The sequence below is a fragment of the Pterocles gutturalis genome, unplaced genomic scaffold, assembly GCF_000699245.1.
Source record: "Pterocles gutturalis isolate BGI_N339 unplaced genomic scaffold, ASM69924v1 scaffold50900, whole genome shotgun sequence".
NCBI lineage: Eukaryota > Metazoa > Chordata > Aves > Pterocliformes > Pteroclidae > Pterocles > Pterocles gutturalis.
Window position 1 is genome coordinate 14,010 of NW_010142764.1, and position 18,916 is coordinate 32,925.

The 18,916-nt window shown below is 43.2% G+C and overlaps 1 protein-coding gene across 1 annotated transcript; it reads right to left on the reverse strand.

The window, feature by feature from the left end:
- Window positions 1-597: 597 nt before the first annotated feature.
- Window positions 598-18,237, reverse strand: BBS2 (Bardet-Biedl syndrome 2; the record flags this gene model as incomplete). Its single annotated transcript, XM_010084477.1, has 16 exons — window positions 598-731; window positions 1,334-1,482; window positions 2,178-2,290; window positions 2,773-2,910; window positions 3,417-3,548; window positions 4,429-4,558; window positions 5,600-5,771; window positions 6,321-6,465; window positions 7,271-7,410; window positions 9,327-9,462; window positions 10,760-10,846; window positions 11,784-11,888; window positions 14,066-14,143; window positions 17,140-17,202; window positions 17,499-17,624; window positions 18,010-18,237. Coding segments are annotated over 16 exons (2,076 nt in total), but the record flags the coding sequence as incomplete, so codon positions are not given.
- Window positions 18,238-18,916: the final 679 nt, after the last annotated feature.

The window sequence follows — 18,916 nt, forward strand, 5'->3', positions numbered from 1 at the left end:
TTGGGGCACAAGCCAGTAGCTGACAACAGAAGCTGCAGGCAAGTTCCAAAACTCCATCCCCAGGTCAGCAGGCCCCTGCTCCAGCGTTTGAGGCGAAGGCCTCCCATCAACCTCCTCCAGGTTCTTCAGCGCCATTGCAAGCGCAGTAACAGACGTACCCCCTGCTCGGGGTGTGCAGATACTATGCAGCAATGCCAGAAACAGGTTTCAGTTTTCAAAAACTTAACCACATGCATCACGCCAACCACACCAGAACAGAAGCAGTCCAACCAGTCTATGTTTTAATGGAAAAGGCCAATGCCTTAACTACAAAATATATTAAAATACACAAACAAGTTACTGTAAGAAAAATAACTGTTCCAAGGTTATACCTCTCTCTCTCGCATAAATACTGTATCTGCACTTAAACTCTGATGCTTTCTTTACGAAGCTTGCATAACAGCAAGGCCTTTGCCCTGCATAATAAGCCATGCCTGATGGCTTCACTAAAACGCTCCCTTTGCAATTACTTCACCCTGCAGTGGAGCAGGGGAGAGAATTCACTGCTTGTTGTTATTGGTCCGTAATCTGCTTGCTGCATGGGAACGCTGCTGCTGTTCAACTGCTGCCTCTTCCTGAAGCGACAGGAGGAGCAGCTGCTCCCACACGCATTATCCTGATCAGCATGTTAAAGTTGCTGCTTCTTATCGCCTCCCGACAAGCACTTATCACTTGTGTTTTAGGTTTGCCAACTGTAAAGAGAAAAAAAGGAATGAAAACAAAAAACACTTCAGTTACTGAGTAAGAAACCGGTAAAAATACTCCTTAGGTCTAGTCTCAAAATTTAGAGGTTTCTTTCAAATATTCTTAAAGACACGGTGAAGTACCGCCTTCTTTCTGGTTCGTAAATAAAATCCTTTCTTTAAAGAAAAATTTTCTGTAGTGCTATTATAGTAAAGCTTAAAGGGCTTCCTGAAAAGGAAATGCTGTAAACACACACAAAAACCATCTCCTTCCCCAAAGACCTACAGAACTAATAATATAGAAAAACAGCCTTGCTTAAGTGGATAGATTTTTTTTTAAAGCAGAATTATAAATGAAGAACTGAAATACTACTTAAAAATTTTTTTTAAATGGTGTTCAACAGAACTAGCCATTTCTATACCACACAGAAAGCTGGAAACCAGTTTGAACTGTTCTTTCTAAAATTGTGATCTCGATTACACTGGACACTGGCAATTCACTGCAAAAATGGAAGTGATCCTGAAGTCACTCCACTAACCCAGGTGGCCTCTGAGACGCATCTCATCTGCCTCCCTGGGGTCCAAGACTCCCTCCAAACACACACACTTACCACGTAACTGCCCAGCCCTCTGGATTGCCTGATTCACAGCTTTCAGATTGTTCAACAGCTCCGTGTGATTGTTGCAACGAATTTTGTACTGATTTATTAAATCTCTGTTAAGATCATAGAGCTCAGTGTACCGTGTCTTCATGTTTTTCCTAGGGGAATAATCAGTCCAGTTAGTTGCATCTCTGGGGACAAGAAAGTCCTTCCTGGTTTGTCACTATAAAGGCATAGTGATAGACGGCTGTGAAGGCTACCACAGTTACTCACATGTCTGCCAGCTACAAGACAGACTTGTCTAGACATGTTGGTTATATTCATTATTTTACTGAAAGAAAAAAACAATAATAATTAAAAAAAAGGTCTATTTTTCTGGTTACTTTATCCAGCAACCCAAAGAGGAGACTGCCACTTTCCCCTGTGAAAGTAACACTGCTCTGCAGTAGCTCGGACATCCTTGTCAGTAAAGACAGGACATGAGCAGAACACAGCAAACTGGAGGGAAAAGACAGACACCTCAAATTTCTTTCTTGGTGTTCTCAAAAGTCCGCACACCACAGACAGCTTTTACTGCCTTCTTCCTTTAAGATCTCTTTTCTTAATGTACCTCACCACCTCGAGGTTGATTATACCATACTACTCTACATTAAGCCCCTGCCCTCGCCCTGTTGCCTTCCCCAAACTGGTTTTCCACCTAAAGAACAAGATAAGGCTCAAAGAGAGCTTGTTGAGAGTTGTAACTAGGCAACCCCTGTATCACACAAATGGGGTTTTGTGCTCTTTTCTGCCTGAAAAGCAAAGACTGACCATTCTAAACCCAAAACACACAAGCTAAGCTGCAATTGCTCACATGTCTCGCAGGAGCCGTGCATCTTCTGCCTGAACCAGCATGCTGCGGATGAGGTTGGAGCGCTCGGCCATGTCAGCAGTGAGCCTCTGATCCACCGAGTGATGCTCGTCCACCTGTCCGAGGCAAACAGTCACGAGAAAGGGCCCGCAGCACCCTGGGCACACCAGTAATTGTGCAAGCTAAACCTTGGCCCAGTGCAATAGGAAATAACATCCCAACTTAACCCACCAGCATCCCTCAGACCGTCCTCCTTCCCCTCACCCCCCGGCTGCCAGAGCAGTACCTCGTCCCCCAGAATGGGGTGATGAGGCTGCATTATAGACCTCATGCCCTGACCTACACCCACAGCTCAGTCTCCCAGGAAACAGATTTACATTATTCTAAACAATCAAACTGCTGGGACCAAGGGCCTGTTCTACAGAGCAAAGCATCAACAGAAAGCTGGGGGTGTCCCGCTGTCCTTTGCACAGAACATACATCCAGCCATCACTGGCTGATTTTCATGGAGGTGGTAAAGCCGTTCAGAGATCCTGCCATATGAATGCCCCCAGCAACGGCTTAGCTGCCACTTTAGAAATGCCCAACGCCTCCTCACCTTGACCAACACTTTCCGCAGCTCCTCGAGGTAGGCAGGGAAATCTGCTTCCACCTGCAAATCTTCAATGGCCAGGAAGGAGGCCATTGACTGGACAATGTCACCAGCTAGATCAATATCATCCGTGTTGATGGAAATCTGTCAGAAAGGAAAGAAAGCACTTCAGCGCTCTTCCCCGCCAAAACATCTCCCCAAACTACCCAGCAGGACTGCCTCTCAGACAGTTACCCAGGCTCTCAAGAGCACAACTGTTGCATGAGGAAGCTCTAGGCATTAGGTAGACAAGGAGACACCAACTTCAAAGGGGCTTTTATTCAGGCCTGGGGCAAAGAGGCATCTGTGCATACAGGACCAGTGCAAAAGTTACAGGCAGCCTTTGTGCCTCTAATTATGGCTCCCTGAAACCACTCCGTGTGGGAACAAATACTTTCCTACAGGTCTCTAGGCAGTTTTCTTCATTAACTGGCCCTGGAAATTTACCCACTAACAGTAAAACAGACCCAAAAGCTTCCAAAAACATCCCTAAATTGTAAGTACTTCCTCTGCCTGTCCACTCCATTTTCACTGCCTCATGTTGGCACTACCCTTAAGTTCCACCCGGGTATAATCAAACGGGTGTTCTCCTTGCCCATGATGGTACGCACCTCTCCGCCAGGCTTGATTTTGATGTAGAGCTGTCCTGCATTACGAAGGGAAGTGAAGCAAACCTGGAAGGGAGCGCTCTGAAACTCTGCATCCTCTGGGAGCAGGAAGCTCTGATTCAGCCACATAACAATCTTGCAAAAATAAAATGAAGAGCATCAGCCATCACCTATGTGGAAAGCCTGGAGAACCACGCAATGTCCCTTCATGCGATATGCACCAGGGCTCTCTGTTCAGGGTACCTTAGATATTTCATTTACTAAATTTCACCCCCCTAAACCCATGTCATGAACTTGCTAGAATGGGGACAGCTGGCTCCCTGCTCCAAAGCTAAATATTTCTAAGAAAATCAAATCCAACAACCAGAGACCACAGCCCAAGGTCAAAACATACGCCCAGGCCTGGAGACTGGAGAAAGCTGGGAAGCAAGGCTTGGTTCTACTGCAAGAATTTAAAGGGAAGTTTTATTTCATCTTGGTTTTTGCCTTGGCCATTTAATTCAGTAAAGGTTATAGAAACATAGCAGAACCCTACAGTTATGGGGAAATAACCAGCTCTAATCACTGCCATCCCAATATTCAGATCTTTTAGAACCACAACAGTAGCACCACTGCTCATCTGTTATGAATCTGAGCCATGACCTGGGCACTGTACTGCCTTTTTCCTTTTCTCTGCTCATTTACAAAAGCCATCACTCACTACAGGGCACCTGCTGCTGGCATCCCATCAATTGCCACACAGCAAACAACATAATATCTGAAACACCTTACGATCTCAGGCCATTAGCTCCTGCAGCTGCAGGAATTCCTGAAGCAGGGAATGCCTCAGTTGAGGCATCTTTCAAAGAAGGAAAGAAAGCTGAGTCAAGTTGTAACACACAGACTCCAAAGGCCAGCATTGCAGTTCACTGCATCATTTTTCCTTTGCCCTCGAAAATCTCAAGCTAATTGCAAAGCCCCCACCTGCAGGATCTGCACGCAGGACCGGGAAATAGGAAGCAGAGCAGAAACTCACCCTTTGCGGCCTCTCGTTTGTTGTATACTTCACAAAGCTCAGCGGCTCCATGGCCGGGTCTGGGCTGCTCAGGGCATACATTGAAAAGCGGGGAAGCTGTCTTGTTAGCTCAAACACATGGAATTGTGTGCTGGAAGCAATCCAAAGGAAAAACAGTTACTGACATAGCATGGATTCACCTATTGCAATGGTTCATGGTTCTTTTGTAGCTGGCTACTGACAGCTTCTGACTTCAGCTGGCTTCCATCCATGTAATCAGCTGCTTACCATTTCCCAGAAAAAGCACTGGAACTGGGAAATTCCAGGCTTATCACATCACAAGGTTGAACGATTCCTCCCCACGGCTTACGTTTTCCATAATCCTTCTAATGAAATATATTCCCTAGGCTAACACATTTATGATTTTACTCTGTGATTGCATATTTTCTTTACAGGTTCAGTGAAGTCTTATTAAAAGCAATAATAAAGACAAATAGAGAAAACTTTTTGTTCCCTTTTTGGGAATTCAGTCCCATACCTAATTTCTGCCATGGTTGGCTAGTTCTCAAAATATGCCTCCCTGTTCAAGGACAGGATGCTGCTTCCTGGAGCATCACCACCAGTTCTGGCAGACGAGAGCAGTGATAAAGTTGTTTTCAAATATATATGAAGAGAGATTTTATTTCTATGGGAAACTGTAAAAGTGTTGTCTTGAAATCAGGCATACGCTACCTCCTACCTGCCCTGAAGACAAACGGGTTCAGGGTTACTTTGCAGCTTGAAAGCCAACACTGTGCCTCCAGGCTTGCTCAAGCACTTTGTCCAGAGCAGCCACCACTCCAGGCCCTGGAGAGATGGCCGCTTAGAGCAGGCAGCCTGGACACAGCCTCTGCCTCCCTTGATTCCCTCCAAAGACCCACAATCCTCTGGACACGAAATGCTCCCAGTTCCCCCAACGGCAGGGCCCAGTGACTCCAGAGCATTTAGACTTTGTCTGGAGAAGAGCTCAGCACTACAGGTGTGACAGTTTTTAAGAAAGCATTCCAGCTCTCCTTCCAGTAACACAGAGAAGCGGGGCATCAGGGGATTAATGGTGCACTTCTCACAGGACAAGCGTGAAGCCGCATCACGGCTGTGTCTTGGGCACACAGTGAGCTCTGGGGACCACCAGAGATCACACCACAGAACTCACCTGTTCCTGTAACCCACAAAGGCTTTGATGTGCAAAACCACAGGGACATCTTTGGGTGGAGTAAGGGGAACACGAACACAGCCCGAGAGGTTCTGGAGACTGGGGTGTACCACGTGGCTCTCTCCTTCAAATATGCCTTCAGCAAAGATCAGCACAGCACGGATGATTGTGTCTTAGCAACAGGAAGACAAAGAAGTTCCTAAATCAACAGCTGTCCTCTGGCAACAAACCCCCACTGTTTTCAGAATTAAGCACAGTCAACCCTTTACACCCCTCCTCTGAGTTGTTAAAATATTCCAGATGACCTGAGTGCACCCTCGGCATGCCTGGTGCTAGGTGGGTTTGCTATCTTGGGGTAGTTCCAGTTTCACATATAGAGCCAGCTGAGGTCCAGCTGCACTCACACAACACCCTCACTGACAGGCTTGTATGTTTAGAGTCAACACAGGGAGTGTTGCAGGGATCACCAAGACCCATTTGATCCAAGTTAAAAGTCAATTGCCTTGGAAAATAACACATAACAAGAAACAAATTCCCTCAAACTCCTCTCCCGCGAGACTCAAAGGAACACAGCTCAACTCAAAACTGTGAAAGGAAAGCAACCACAAAGAGGAAATTACAGACAATAAAGGGGAGCCAGGCAAATCATCAGCTAAATATAACTCAATGTTTGCATGAATTTAAATGAAATTAATGTCAATGGCTGCAAGTTACCACTCACCATTCGTGGTGGAAATACAGAGCTCCACATGGGCAGACTGGCTGTCAGAGCCCAGGTTGACCGAGAGGGCTGTCTGGAGTTGGGTATTTGCTGGAATCAAACCTCTCTGCCCATCAGCTTCTTTCGACCAAGTGTTCAGTTCAGCCTGTTGCAAAACACATACCCTTCAGTACCAGAGTGTCAAGATTTTAATTCAAGCAACTTAGAAAACATACACATAAGTCAGTTCTCTTCTCTTGCAGGAGAAGGTCGTACTACAGCAATTCCCAGACATTTCACAGAGCTATGAATAGTGGCTGGATCAGGCATGGAGCTGCAGACACTTGTGCTTCAATTTGCTCAAGTGCTTTATTGTCAGCGGAGCTCAGCTCTGTACCCAAGCCTTTATTCAGAAAAGCACTTGCCATGCATTCCATTTTAAGTACAAGCACTTATAATTCCATGCTTTTGCTATGGTGGGCATTTTCTGTTCAAATACGTGTATGCTCTTTCCTCAGACTATTTTTCAAAGCTCTTCATTTCTGCACCTTCACCATCAAGCCACAAGTGTGCTTCCTACACCCTGGCAGTGCTCCCAGCCCTCACCCGACTTCCTGATCCTCTCACACAATCCCCTCTGACCCCCGAGTTGGTTTATGCATCGAAAATTACAATTTGCAGTCATAAGCCAAATCACAGGGCTGAGCAGAATCCAGCTCTAAACACAACTGCTCTGGCAAGCCAAGGAGGCAAGGAAAATGTTACTTATTACAATACAAAAAGCAAGTTTGGAACTTGCACAAGGAGCAAGGCAGATGCAGAAGCAGGAATCCCCAGCAGACAATCTCGCGGCACCCTAACAGGTTACAGCTCTAACTTGTCTGGACTGCCCCACGACCGCTTCCCAGACTACTCCAGATTTATAGCAACAGGAAGGTGTGTTTTGGCCCTACACATCGTTTAAGTGATACCTTTGCATTTTCCTCATAATTTCTTAATTCCAGCAGCAGATTTTGTTTCTTTTGACTAAGTTCTCGGATCAGATCCTGCTCAGCACTTGTATCCATTAGGTTTCCTTTCATCTCCTCACCTCCTGGTAGATAGCCTCGGACTGGACAGAAACAAAACAGCCCATTTCAGTAAAGCCTTTCAGAGCCTCCCCAAAACTTCAGTTTCTGTAACAAGACCCCCTTGTACCACCTCAGCAGCAGACACTGATTCTGGTCTTCAGCTGGAACCATTCAGCTGAAAACCTGTGTGTTGACTGACTTACACCCACAGTGGCTCTGACTTTCCTGGTAATTAGGACAAGAGAACTGCACATTTAAAAAAAGAAAAAAGGTGAATTTCCAACCTGTCTTCAAGCTGTCTTCGCCTGACCAGACAAGTGCAGAGCCTGGCCCTTTTGTGAGAGCATTTCCACTGCAAACATTCTTTCAGGTGCTTAGGCAAGTTTGCAATTATGCAAAATGAATACAATGTGTACCTGGATTTCTAGAGCTGGTCAGAGGAGTTGTTACTGTCTGGAAGTGACTGTAAGACGCGGTCGATCAGCCAGTAAACAAGATCTACCCACAGCAGTTTTTTCCCAAATCAAGGGATACTTCACTTCAAGGGGTAAAACCTGTTTTCCAGTAGCCCAGTGGAGCACAGTTATAGAAATATCTCCAACTGCCTGTGGAGACAGAAGCGCTGAGCAGATGATGAGATAAAGACACTTGCTATAAACTCCCATTTTGCTCTACGGCTATGTGCTCTGATTGCAGCTGACAATGAAAGCCAGGGACAAAAATCTTATACCTGCAAAGAGTATGCTGCCTGGGCAACCCCTGTAAAAAGTTGCAGGAATTTGAAAAGCATTCAGCATGCATGCTGTCCTCCAATGAAAGGATCTGCTTTATTATTCCCGAGTGAATCATTCATTTAAAATGAGAGCAAGACAGAAAATACGTTGAAACACAGAACACCACCTTGGGTGAAAGGATACTGGCCCCAAACAAAACTCTAATGACAAGAACTATGAGAACGTGTTGTCCATATATACCCAGCAACAGGACTATTACTTTTTAGTAACACCTAAAGGCTCCAGCCTAAAGGGATCCCCATCGTGCCCAGGTTTGTTTATGCTGAACCCATCAGATAATCATGTTCAGTGACATTAACCTACACAGCTCTGCTAGGACAAGGCACCTTCAGACAATGGTCCCCCTTCTGTAAGCTTGGGAAAAAGGTTTATATGCTGAAGCCCAAGCGCAGCACATCCCTGCAGCCTCTGATTAAGACACACAGCAAAACACTGTATTATTTAACAGGACAGGCTTTTATTCCAAATGGGTTGCGCCAGACCTGCATGTCTCAGGCCACTGACACCAAGCAGTCAGATAATCACACACCAGTCTTTCCTGGAGCTGTCCCTGTAAATTCATGCTGAGCTTATTTTAATAATCCGTGACTGTGCTTGTTTCCATTCACAGTAACCAGGTCTGACTTGGTGAATATATGGTGGGATAAATCCACTGGTTCTCCAGTCTCAGAATTGCATTTTCCAGGAAATGAAGGACTGTTAACATCTAAAATTTCTAATATAAAAACTACTCATCTTTGGATCAAAACGAACGCACCCTTAGCTCTCTAAACCACTTTACCCAGTGTAAAGTGGCCAAAGAATTATCACATATAGGAAAAAAGATTTCCTATACGTTCACCTATAATAACGCTGCCTGAAGAACCACAGTCAGTACTGAATATAGTTAATCTTTGCATTATTAGGATGGGACTTCTTCCATTAGGCAAATTAACTTCATGGCTTCTTGGATCATAATGAAACACATTATCACAGAGAAGGCAATATTCAAAATCCTGTTTGCAGATAGCATAACTCAAAATTCCCTTAACTCCGCATAAAGCAAAGGGAACTTGGCACACAAAGATGCCTATGGAACCGAGATAACGTTTAGCTAATCTGAAACGATGTGATGCGCCTGATACTATTGTGTATTAAATTAATATCCTGAACAATGCTCTTACCTTCACCGTCAATGGAACAGCAGATTAACTGGGTGGTCCCATCCATCCTGTAATCCCCCTCCACCACTCCTGCAATTGAGGAAGCAAAGTTGTCCTTAAAGATGACTTCCCCAGTTCGGTCACTGCGTGCATCAACCTGGAACAACAAAGAGTTCCAAGGCATGGCATGAACAGAAAAGCTGACTCCAAAATATAGATCATGCCACGCTCTGAGCTGTAAAGCAAAAGCCAGCTCTGCTCACACAACTGCAGGTGAACTTGCAGCTCTGCTGATCAGAACACCACACATGAAAAAAAATACCATCAAGAAATGACCTCTAGACAGACTCAGCTAGAAGAAACTGCTCTTCAGAGACACTTCCCTAAACTACAAACAAGAGGGAAGAGGGGGGCTGCAAGTCTGCACTGGGAAGGTTATGCACACCTGAATGCAGCAACAATGGGACTAAACCAGAATTAACTTCAATGCAGTATTTACAGTCTCTCCTCTTAGCTGCAGTCCATGCCTGATGAACTATTTTTATACACAAACAGCACAACCTTCCATTATCTTTCATTGGAGAAGACTGGGGAGGGGGGCTCAGTTCCATGCAGTGTTTCTTTTCCAAAGCACAGGACCCAGCATTACTCTTCCTAGGAGCTAGGGACTGTTTCAGACCAACAAGCAAGGTAGAGACTGCCAGTGGAAAAGAACAGAAAAAAGAGTCAATCAAGGAGAGGTTCTCTCATTAACAATGTTATACATCTAATCCATCATAAATTACAACATATCTGGGCTCTAGACTGCCAGCTTGATATGAAGTTAATTAAATGCCCCCAGGCTAATGAGAGTAATGAGAGGTGTGAGGAAAGAAGCAGAGCTCTACAAAAAAAAAAAAAAACAAACTGGCAAGCTGTGTCCAGAAGAGATTTGTAAGCTAGAACAGTCATTTCTGACAAAGGGGAATACCAAGCAACAGTCTTAAGAGACTAGGACTGAGCTGTATAGAATGTCTTTACATAAAATTAAATAATGCTTGGTTAATCCTGCCATAGTCAAGACTGACACTGCTCCCGTTACACAACCGCCTTGTCTTCCCTGCAGTCTGAGAACATTCAGGAAACATCACAGAGTATTAGCATGTGCTCAAGACACAGCTGAAAAGAGACACTCAAGCACTCCCCAGGATGTGGCGTATGATCTCTGGTACCATGGAAACAACTTACCACACCTTAGCAATTGACTCTGAGCTAAGCAGAGGAAGCAGCTTTTCTCTGATCCTGCATTTGGCACAGGATTCACCAGCCAAACGAGGTTTACTGCAATAGTTCTTCAGCGCTCAGTTTTCAATAGTCGTTTTAATTTTTTGGCTGTTCTCCTTCAGACAATTGAACAGCCTTGTTCAAACAGCTTCGAGATTTACAGCTCCTCGTTTCTGCCCATGTAAACGCACCTTCCCACTGGACCAGCCAGTGATCAGCTCACACACACCATCGGAGTTCAGGTCAAACGCGTGTATGCTCATTGCGTGGCTCTTAGACTGAGGACAGAAATAAAGAACAAATTAAGACTGGGTATGTTTTCTAAATTGCATATGCTTGAAACATTTCAGACACAGGAATATGAGGCTACAGAGATTACAGAAAGGAATAGAAAAATTCTCTTAACAGGAAGTTCCAGCATCACTACCTGTAAGGACACACACATCTCTGAAATCTTAGCCCTTGCATTACAAATCTAGTCCACTGCTCTCAAAGGACCTGATCCTACCTTTGAATACATTTTGATCCAAGAAGATTATTAGAATTCACAAAAACTAAGTGTAAAACCCCAAATTCTCCGAGGGGGGGGGGAATAAAAAAAAAAAAAATCAGGGATTCAATACTGTCATAAAATGAGACCACCAAGGAAAGCCATTAGCCTCTTCCTGCCACCTCCTACGGAATCCTTCCTCTCATTCCTATTTAATGACTGTTCTAATCTGTGTTGTATGAAGAATACTACAATGAGCATCAGGAAAGGATCTTGCCAATATGATTTGCTGCAGCAGCAAATTGCTCCTGGTGTGAAAAATTAACTTTGAACATAGACAATGCAAGATTAAATCAGTCTCTGAAAAACAGTTTATTGATTCAACAATACAGCCAGGGGCATTTTCTAACAGTGAACTCAAGTTTCTCTGTTGTTTAATCAACCCTGCAAAGCTGAAGCATTCCTAGTTGTATGGTTGTATCGGTGTTGTTTAAACCCATCACCAATAGTCCCAAAAGCACTGAAGGAACTGACATGGTGTTAATTTTGCATGTATCTATAAAAATGGGTTTTGTAAGAACAAAATTACATTAAGTGCTAGGCTCAGCAGAAAATTTCAAATTCATCCAAGGAGTCAGGGTAACAACAGAATGACCTGATATTAGGTACCAAATCTCTTAGCAGCCTTCAAACTTTCAGTGACGATATTCCAACACTGAACTAACCTTAATTCGCCAGTAGCGGGCTGTCTTGTCGTAAACTCCGACCGTCCCATTAGAGAGAGCATAGCCAAACCGACTGCCATCCATGGGGCTAAGTGCAGTCACAGTCTTGTGGGGGGAAAGAAGGGAGAGAGAGAGTACAGGAGTGAAAACTTTGCATCTTCAGGTAACAGAGAACAGACTATGCAATCTCTCTATCATATGAACTGCATGCTACTTAAATGGTAAATAAGTCTATTGCAGGAAGCATTAAACACTGAAGTAACTTTTAAAAATCAGTTTGAAATCACCAAAGGCCTTGCAGAATTTCCTCATGCAAGCTGCACTGCCAGCACTAAGATACACTTCTGCAAAGATTGCACGATTGCCCTCAAACTGTGTACTTTGACCAAATATTTCCTACCACAAGCAGCAACACAACTGGTCACAGGATTCCTGTGGTCATCCATGCGAGCACATTATCACTGAAAACCTACTCCCCAACACACAACATTCCTTAAAGCTTCAGGAGCTGAGCATGCTAAGGAGTTCGACATTACATGGGTTTGGAAAGCCCTAGAGATACGTCTCGTAGAAAATCTTTGCCCAAGATCAGCGAGATAAAAATTAACAGCTCCTACAGTTGGACTTTTTCTGGAACACAAGTAGAACACCAGGCTAGGTGCTACCTGAATAAGTAACAGCTCCAGCAATCATAACTCAGCCTGTTTCTCACTCCTTTTAAGACCTGTTACCTTGCAATTCTTAATTGAGCTAAGGCTCTCGGTGCGTGGAAATGCAGGTTTTTCCCCACATTAAGAGTAGAGTTTGTAACGTCAGGAGGAACAGTTGCAAATGTCTGTCTGGTCTTCTGTACAATGCAGCACAGGAGACTTCTTAAATTAAATCCTTCACCAACTTTGTAATTAAATTCAGTGGACTGTGCTCCTTGATTTTTTTTTTACCATAAAATATGGTTTCCAAACCCTTTACCCTTCCATCTGACAGCTCTTCTCCGAAGTGTTTCCCAAGTATCAAAACCCTCTACGTTGCGAGCACCCACTAAGGACAGAAGACCTCAGCAACAGCCAGAAACTCCAAAGGCAGCAATACTCCCTTTAAAACCTGATTGTGCATTTGTAAATGCAAGAATCACAACAGTCTAGGGTTGCAGTTTCACCTGAGTAAGTGATTAAACACAGAAAATGCAAACTATTCAAGTCTTCCAAAACAAGCAGAAGGCCATTGTTCCCTGATTTACCTGACTAAAAAGAAAGCTTTAGGTGCAGCTGTGTCCTTTTAAATTAGAAGGGTAGGATCACAACAGGCCTCCTAAGACTCTGCAGGTGTGAATTTAAAACAATTCTCCTGTGGATCTGGAAATAAATCACACGTGAGAGTGGCCAAGCTTTAGCTTCCCTTTAGCCAGCAAAGCCAACATGACCCTAGAGCGGCACTGCACAAACAGCAGAAGGGATTACAGGCCCCGTTCTCATCCTGGCTACAGCAGCAGCTTCCTTTCCTACAGCATGGCCCAGATTTGCCTTTTATAGCTCATCCTAAGTGGTTTAATAGCTAACTAAGCCTTTTAGTCCCAACTCGGGCAGTGGGGAGACCTCAGGCCTTCAAGGACAAAGGCCTGTAACGTGCCTTACTTTGGGCGCAGAAGGGTCATGAGAAGGCTAAGACGACTCCTAAATGCAACGATAAGGGTCTCTTACTTCCTTCCAAGCAACAAAAATTTACCAGTGGGGATCTTCTCTCAGTTGTGAAGCTGAAGAGCAGCTCCCACACCTTTTCTCTGTACAGCTGTCTGCCCCATGCTTCACTTCAGGCACCGCAGCCCTGCTCACACAGCCAGGCAATACAAACCCCCCGCTCTGCCCGGGCAGCCCTCTCCTGCCCCATACACACCAGGGCAAGCTACTGCATCACAGCTGTGTCCGTGCGTTCGAGGAGAACTGCAGAGACATCCTTTTGCTCAGAAGGCACCAAGAGCTTCCGTCACAATCCAGTAACCTTACCTCCGGACACGGCCCTGACTTTCCGTCAAGAAACAGTTACTTTTCTCAACCTGGAGAAAGGTTTGTAAATAAACAAAGAAAAAAAAAACCCCTGTGCATAATGAAAACCATTATTAAACTCTAACTTTGGCAGTTGTAGCAGAACAGATGCTGTGCCAAATAGTTAAGTAACTATTTAACTACACAGCAGGTTTGACCCAGAGCAACCAGAGCAGCTTTACAGTACACAATACTGTCAGCTGCATCAGCAATTATAACAAACATTAGCTAGAAGTGATTTACCTCTGTCTCTGACATTTCTGCCACAATCTCATCTTCTTTAAACACCCGGATGTCAAAATCTTCAGAGCCAACAAGCAGCTAGAAAAAAAACCAAAGGTTACCTTAAAAATAGTTACTCAAGCTAAGGAAATAAAAAGGACATACTCCAGGACCCAGAGGGCAAATAAATATTCTAAGTCCAGCAGTGAAGAGCTTTTAACAGCTGTATGAAAAGTTGCCAGTGGAACAAAAGGTAACCTCTGTCAAAACAAGATTTCATAAGTCTCCTGTTGGTGCAGTATTAGTTACACCTTTTTTTTTGTCAGGCTAGACTGTACAAAAGCGTAGTGAAATATCTGGGGTGGGAATGAGAAAAAATACTTTGGAACATCAGGGCTATGCTCTTTTCTTACTGTAAAAGAATCGGCTATAATTGGTAACTCCAGTTGCACATCAAAAACAGTACGCTGCCTGTGTTGCAGCAGGAGACCTGCAGCTCACTTCTGACTTGTACTACATGGATTCACGGAAACACCAACTCCTGGTGACTAGCCTGGGAGCAAACAGCTGGAAAGAAAATAATTGCTTAGTACTGAACATCCCCCATTTAAAAAAACCTCAGAGCCAGTGAATCCAAGTATCAAACCACCACTTCTCCCCCAACCTAAATGGTGGCTGCCACTAGTGCAAAGCACAGGTAAAACGCATTTTCATTCCTTATTTCTTACACCTTAGAACTTTTTCCTGTTTCCTAGTCAAGCAGCTAGAAGGTAATAACTGAAAAGGAGGCCCGTGTAAAAGCACTTTCTAAAGATGGTGACAAGTCACAGCTTCTGTTTTGCAAATTGAGGAACCAAGGAACAGATCTGCTTAATGCCTTGCCCATAGTGTCATCCATCAAATCAAGGACAAACAAATTACAAATGAAATCTAAACCCTGTTAGTGCCTTTCCCACTGGAACCAACTAGTCTTCCATTTTTATTTGGCAGAACAGACACAAACCTATAGCAAAGTTGGATTTTTAAAAAGAGTAAAGGCTTTTTTCTTCCAAAGTAACAATGCTTCAAATTATGACAAACTAAATTACACCAAGCTAAGCTTACTGTAGCTATTGAAATAATTTACAACAAATAACATATGTAAGAGGTACAGATTTCTTGATGAGTCCTAACCACCAGCAAAAAGTGACCAGCTAAAAGCACAGAATCCCGAAACAATTACTGGTGATGCTGCATTTCCCAGAGATGCCTAGAAGATGGGGTTTTTTTGTCTAGTTTGGTTCAACTCACCCACCTCAGTGACTTTCATTCCACCGGACTGGCATTTGAAAAAGCAAGGAAAAAGTTTTTCCCCCCAAGTCTTTAGCAAGACAGGAGAAAATAACCTGTATTAATCTAAAACCCTTAGGAAGACAGGGGCTACAAAATTAGTTTTGTTAGCTACTAAATGACAGAAGTCTATTAATGCAGTTTTTAAATCAGTCAATTTTAAATGTAGACATGTTTTTACTGAGGCAGGAAGGTGGGAGATTAAGCTAGCACACCCATTTATCAGATAAGACACAAAGTGATGAACAACAACTTAAAAAGATGTTGCTGTGCATTTTCTCAGAACCTCAATTTTAAACTAGAGGCAGTTTCACAAAAGCCACAAAACCCCCACAACTTAAGAAACCCCACAATCACCTAGATAATTAAGATTAAAAACAAACCTAAAAAAAAATATCTCAGCAAATACATGCTGGGCTAACCAGCAGGGTAAGTTAGTTGGATAACGGATCCAACTGTGCTTAGCTCAAAGGAGAATCAGGTTACACCAACTGCTGAAAATCAACCTTTGTCGAGGAGAAAAAAAAATAGCAAAACAACAAAAAAAAACACTTAGAAGCACAGCACAAATGCAAAACATTTACAGTTAGTGCCACAGACAGTTTCCTGGTTTCTGAATCTATATACACTGTCTCCACTTTCTATAACCACCTCTCAGCACCTTAAAAACCCACACCTGAAGAGAAACTGTGCAGGAATTGATTGGGGACCCTGAAATTTTTTCACTTCCTCAAAATCCCAATCAAGCAAAGGGTCTGCATCAGTTCAGTATTTCTAAAAAAATGCGTTAAAGGTGTAGAGGCCCTTTACACACCACTATAAATATTACATAGTCCAAGTAAACATTCCAAACTAGGATTTTTAGGGAACTAAACAGAAAAGCTTAAGTGATTATGACTAAAACTGAAAGACAGATTACAAAAGTAAGTATTTTTGGCACCGTGATTTAACATCATATTTACTTGCATCTGACGTATACTAGGAAGCCATCACTTTTCTTAAAGACTCATATATTTATACGCATGATCCTTCACTTAATTCAGGATGGAAGAACAGAGAATGCCGTGCAAATTCATGGCTTCACCCATCCCTTGCAGCCTGCATGAGAACAGCAGCTGTTTCCTATTGCTTCTCTCACATCTGGTCAGCAAGATGCTTGTTAGAAGTTATCTTCATTTTAAATCAGAAAACCAAAGAATATGTCATTTCCCCAGGTCACTATGAAGAGACAGGAGAACCGGATATGAAGAAAGATTTTGTGATTTTGCCAACCGTAAGTAAAGCTCTTCACAGCAAAGCTTTTTAAGAGCTCCCTTTTACATGTAAGATGTTTGTAAGTTGTTTCTCTGAAATTTAAAAAAGTATTTATTACCATATTCAAAAAATACCACTGAAATGGATGCCTTGACACTGCCGATCACAAGGCATTTTGTTGTATTTCTCCTGGTGTAGTTAAAAAAAAAATCAGTGAAGTTTTCCATCACAGCTGGCAATCCATCGACCGAAGCAAGGCAGGAATGCTGTGAAGACCCTGCATATGTCTAGCTCTACACACTCCGAGTAGTCCCAGAGACCAGTGCCCCATACATGGACTGAGCATTTGTACATGTCTTTGGTGGACTGGAGCCCAAAAAAAGGCACAGCTTCCACACAGGCACCACTTTACCGGGTAATACAAGGCAATCCTATTTAATAACCCATGGTTTATTATAATTTCACCACAACACCATGAAAACAGGTGAATTCACATCTAAGTCATTACAAACCTCAGTTTTTCCATCACCATCAAAGTCGCACAGTGCCAATGAACGAACGTTGTCTCCAGTTACCTAAAACAAGAAAGATACTCCTCAATACCGATGATAGCTGTCAGAAGCTAAACTATCTTTATCATCTCCACTGCAACAGAACAATTAAAGTCTACATTCAAACAACATCTGAGTCCACTGAATGCATGATCAAAATACAGTTTTAGGTCTGAGATAAATTAAGAAAGCTCTGAGCTGTTCAACAACCAAGTTAAGATTTATCATATAAAAAAAAATACAAAAAACAAAAAACAAGAGGAATTAATACCATTGGAAGAGTCCTGTAACAACATCAAAAGCACTACTCAGAGCCTTACCGTCCAAAAAAGGTCATTTCCTTCATAATCAAAGCCCTGCAGGGCACAGTTTCCACCAATAATAGCAAGTGGAGATGAAATATCTCCCAGCTTTCCAAGAACTATTGCATTGGCTCCATCTGAAACCTACAAAGAAACATTAAAGAAAAAGAAACAGCAGACAATGAGACATCAGAGCACACAGATCAAAAAGAGAGCTTCCAACATTATCACTATCGGTTCAAGCTGCGCTGTAAATGCCTACTAAGTTTTTAAAATTTTGTCTTACTAGGTGATGTGTGACATATGAACATTTCCTCTCACACATGCATACAGAGACATATATCGCATTCATATTTTTCTTCTGAAACATTCCAGATATTCTAAAGGCAAAGTGTTCTCAATGCAGCAATATAACTAATGCAAAGATCAGAAGCATAGTCAATTGACAAAGTAACGTAAAAACTGGGATCTTTAGAATGGAAAGAAAACAATGAAGATATTAAAAAAAAAAGCAGTCAGTTTAACTTGCCTCTCTGTAAAACAAATCCGAGTTATTATGTACATCGTAGGCCAATAAATTCGTCTCTGTTCCAACCAGCAGACAATCGTAACCAAGCTGAGGGTTCAGCATTCCCGAAGCTAGACAAGTGATCCCTTGATTAATGTTGAGAAGAGAAATGTCTGAATCTTGGTTACTTTGCACCATTCGGTTCGTGCTTGTTCTCTGCCCTCGGGCATGAGGATTATGAATAAACACCTGCAGAAACAAAGAGACAAATATCATCACAAAGCACCTATGTGTCTGCATACAAACATTAGACTACTGTTGGGATAATAACTGCGATGGGGAGAGGGGCATTCACTCAGCCAAAGCGAGGACAAAAGACTGGGGGGTTTGCTGACAATACTGTTTCTGACAGTTATTCTTTAAGTTATACCAAAAAAAGAGAAAAGGCAGGAAAGCCCCTGCCCTGGCCAGCCCAGCTGCCTCACCTTTGTTTTGTTTGTTTCTGAAAATGGCAACTGAGGAGTCTTCAGAGAAGGCAAACCAGCAAACCAAAGGGAGCAACAACAAACTAAACAAATTACATCCAGTTACCAAAAACCCTAAACACTGAGGTCAAATTACCTGGTACCTATCTGCAACCTCCATCTGCAGGTGAACACGGTCAATTTTAGAAGGGGCCTGTGATAATGAAGATTTATTCTCACCCTGACCAAGAGTCACTAATTGCTTGGAGCAGAGTCAGGGGATCACAGGATATTATGCTTAACACCCTCTGTGGCTTTATGCTTATGACTTTTCTATGCGTTAGGTTGTATTTAACCCTCTTTTGTTTGTCTTTCCAACTCAAACAGAGCGCACACGACCTTTTCTCCTCCCCCAAGGCACCTTCGCATCACCGAGCTCAACCACCAGCAGCGCCCAGGCTGTC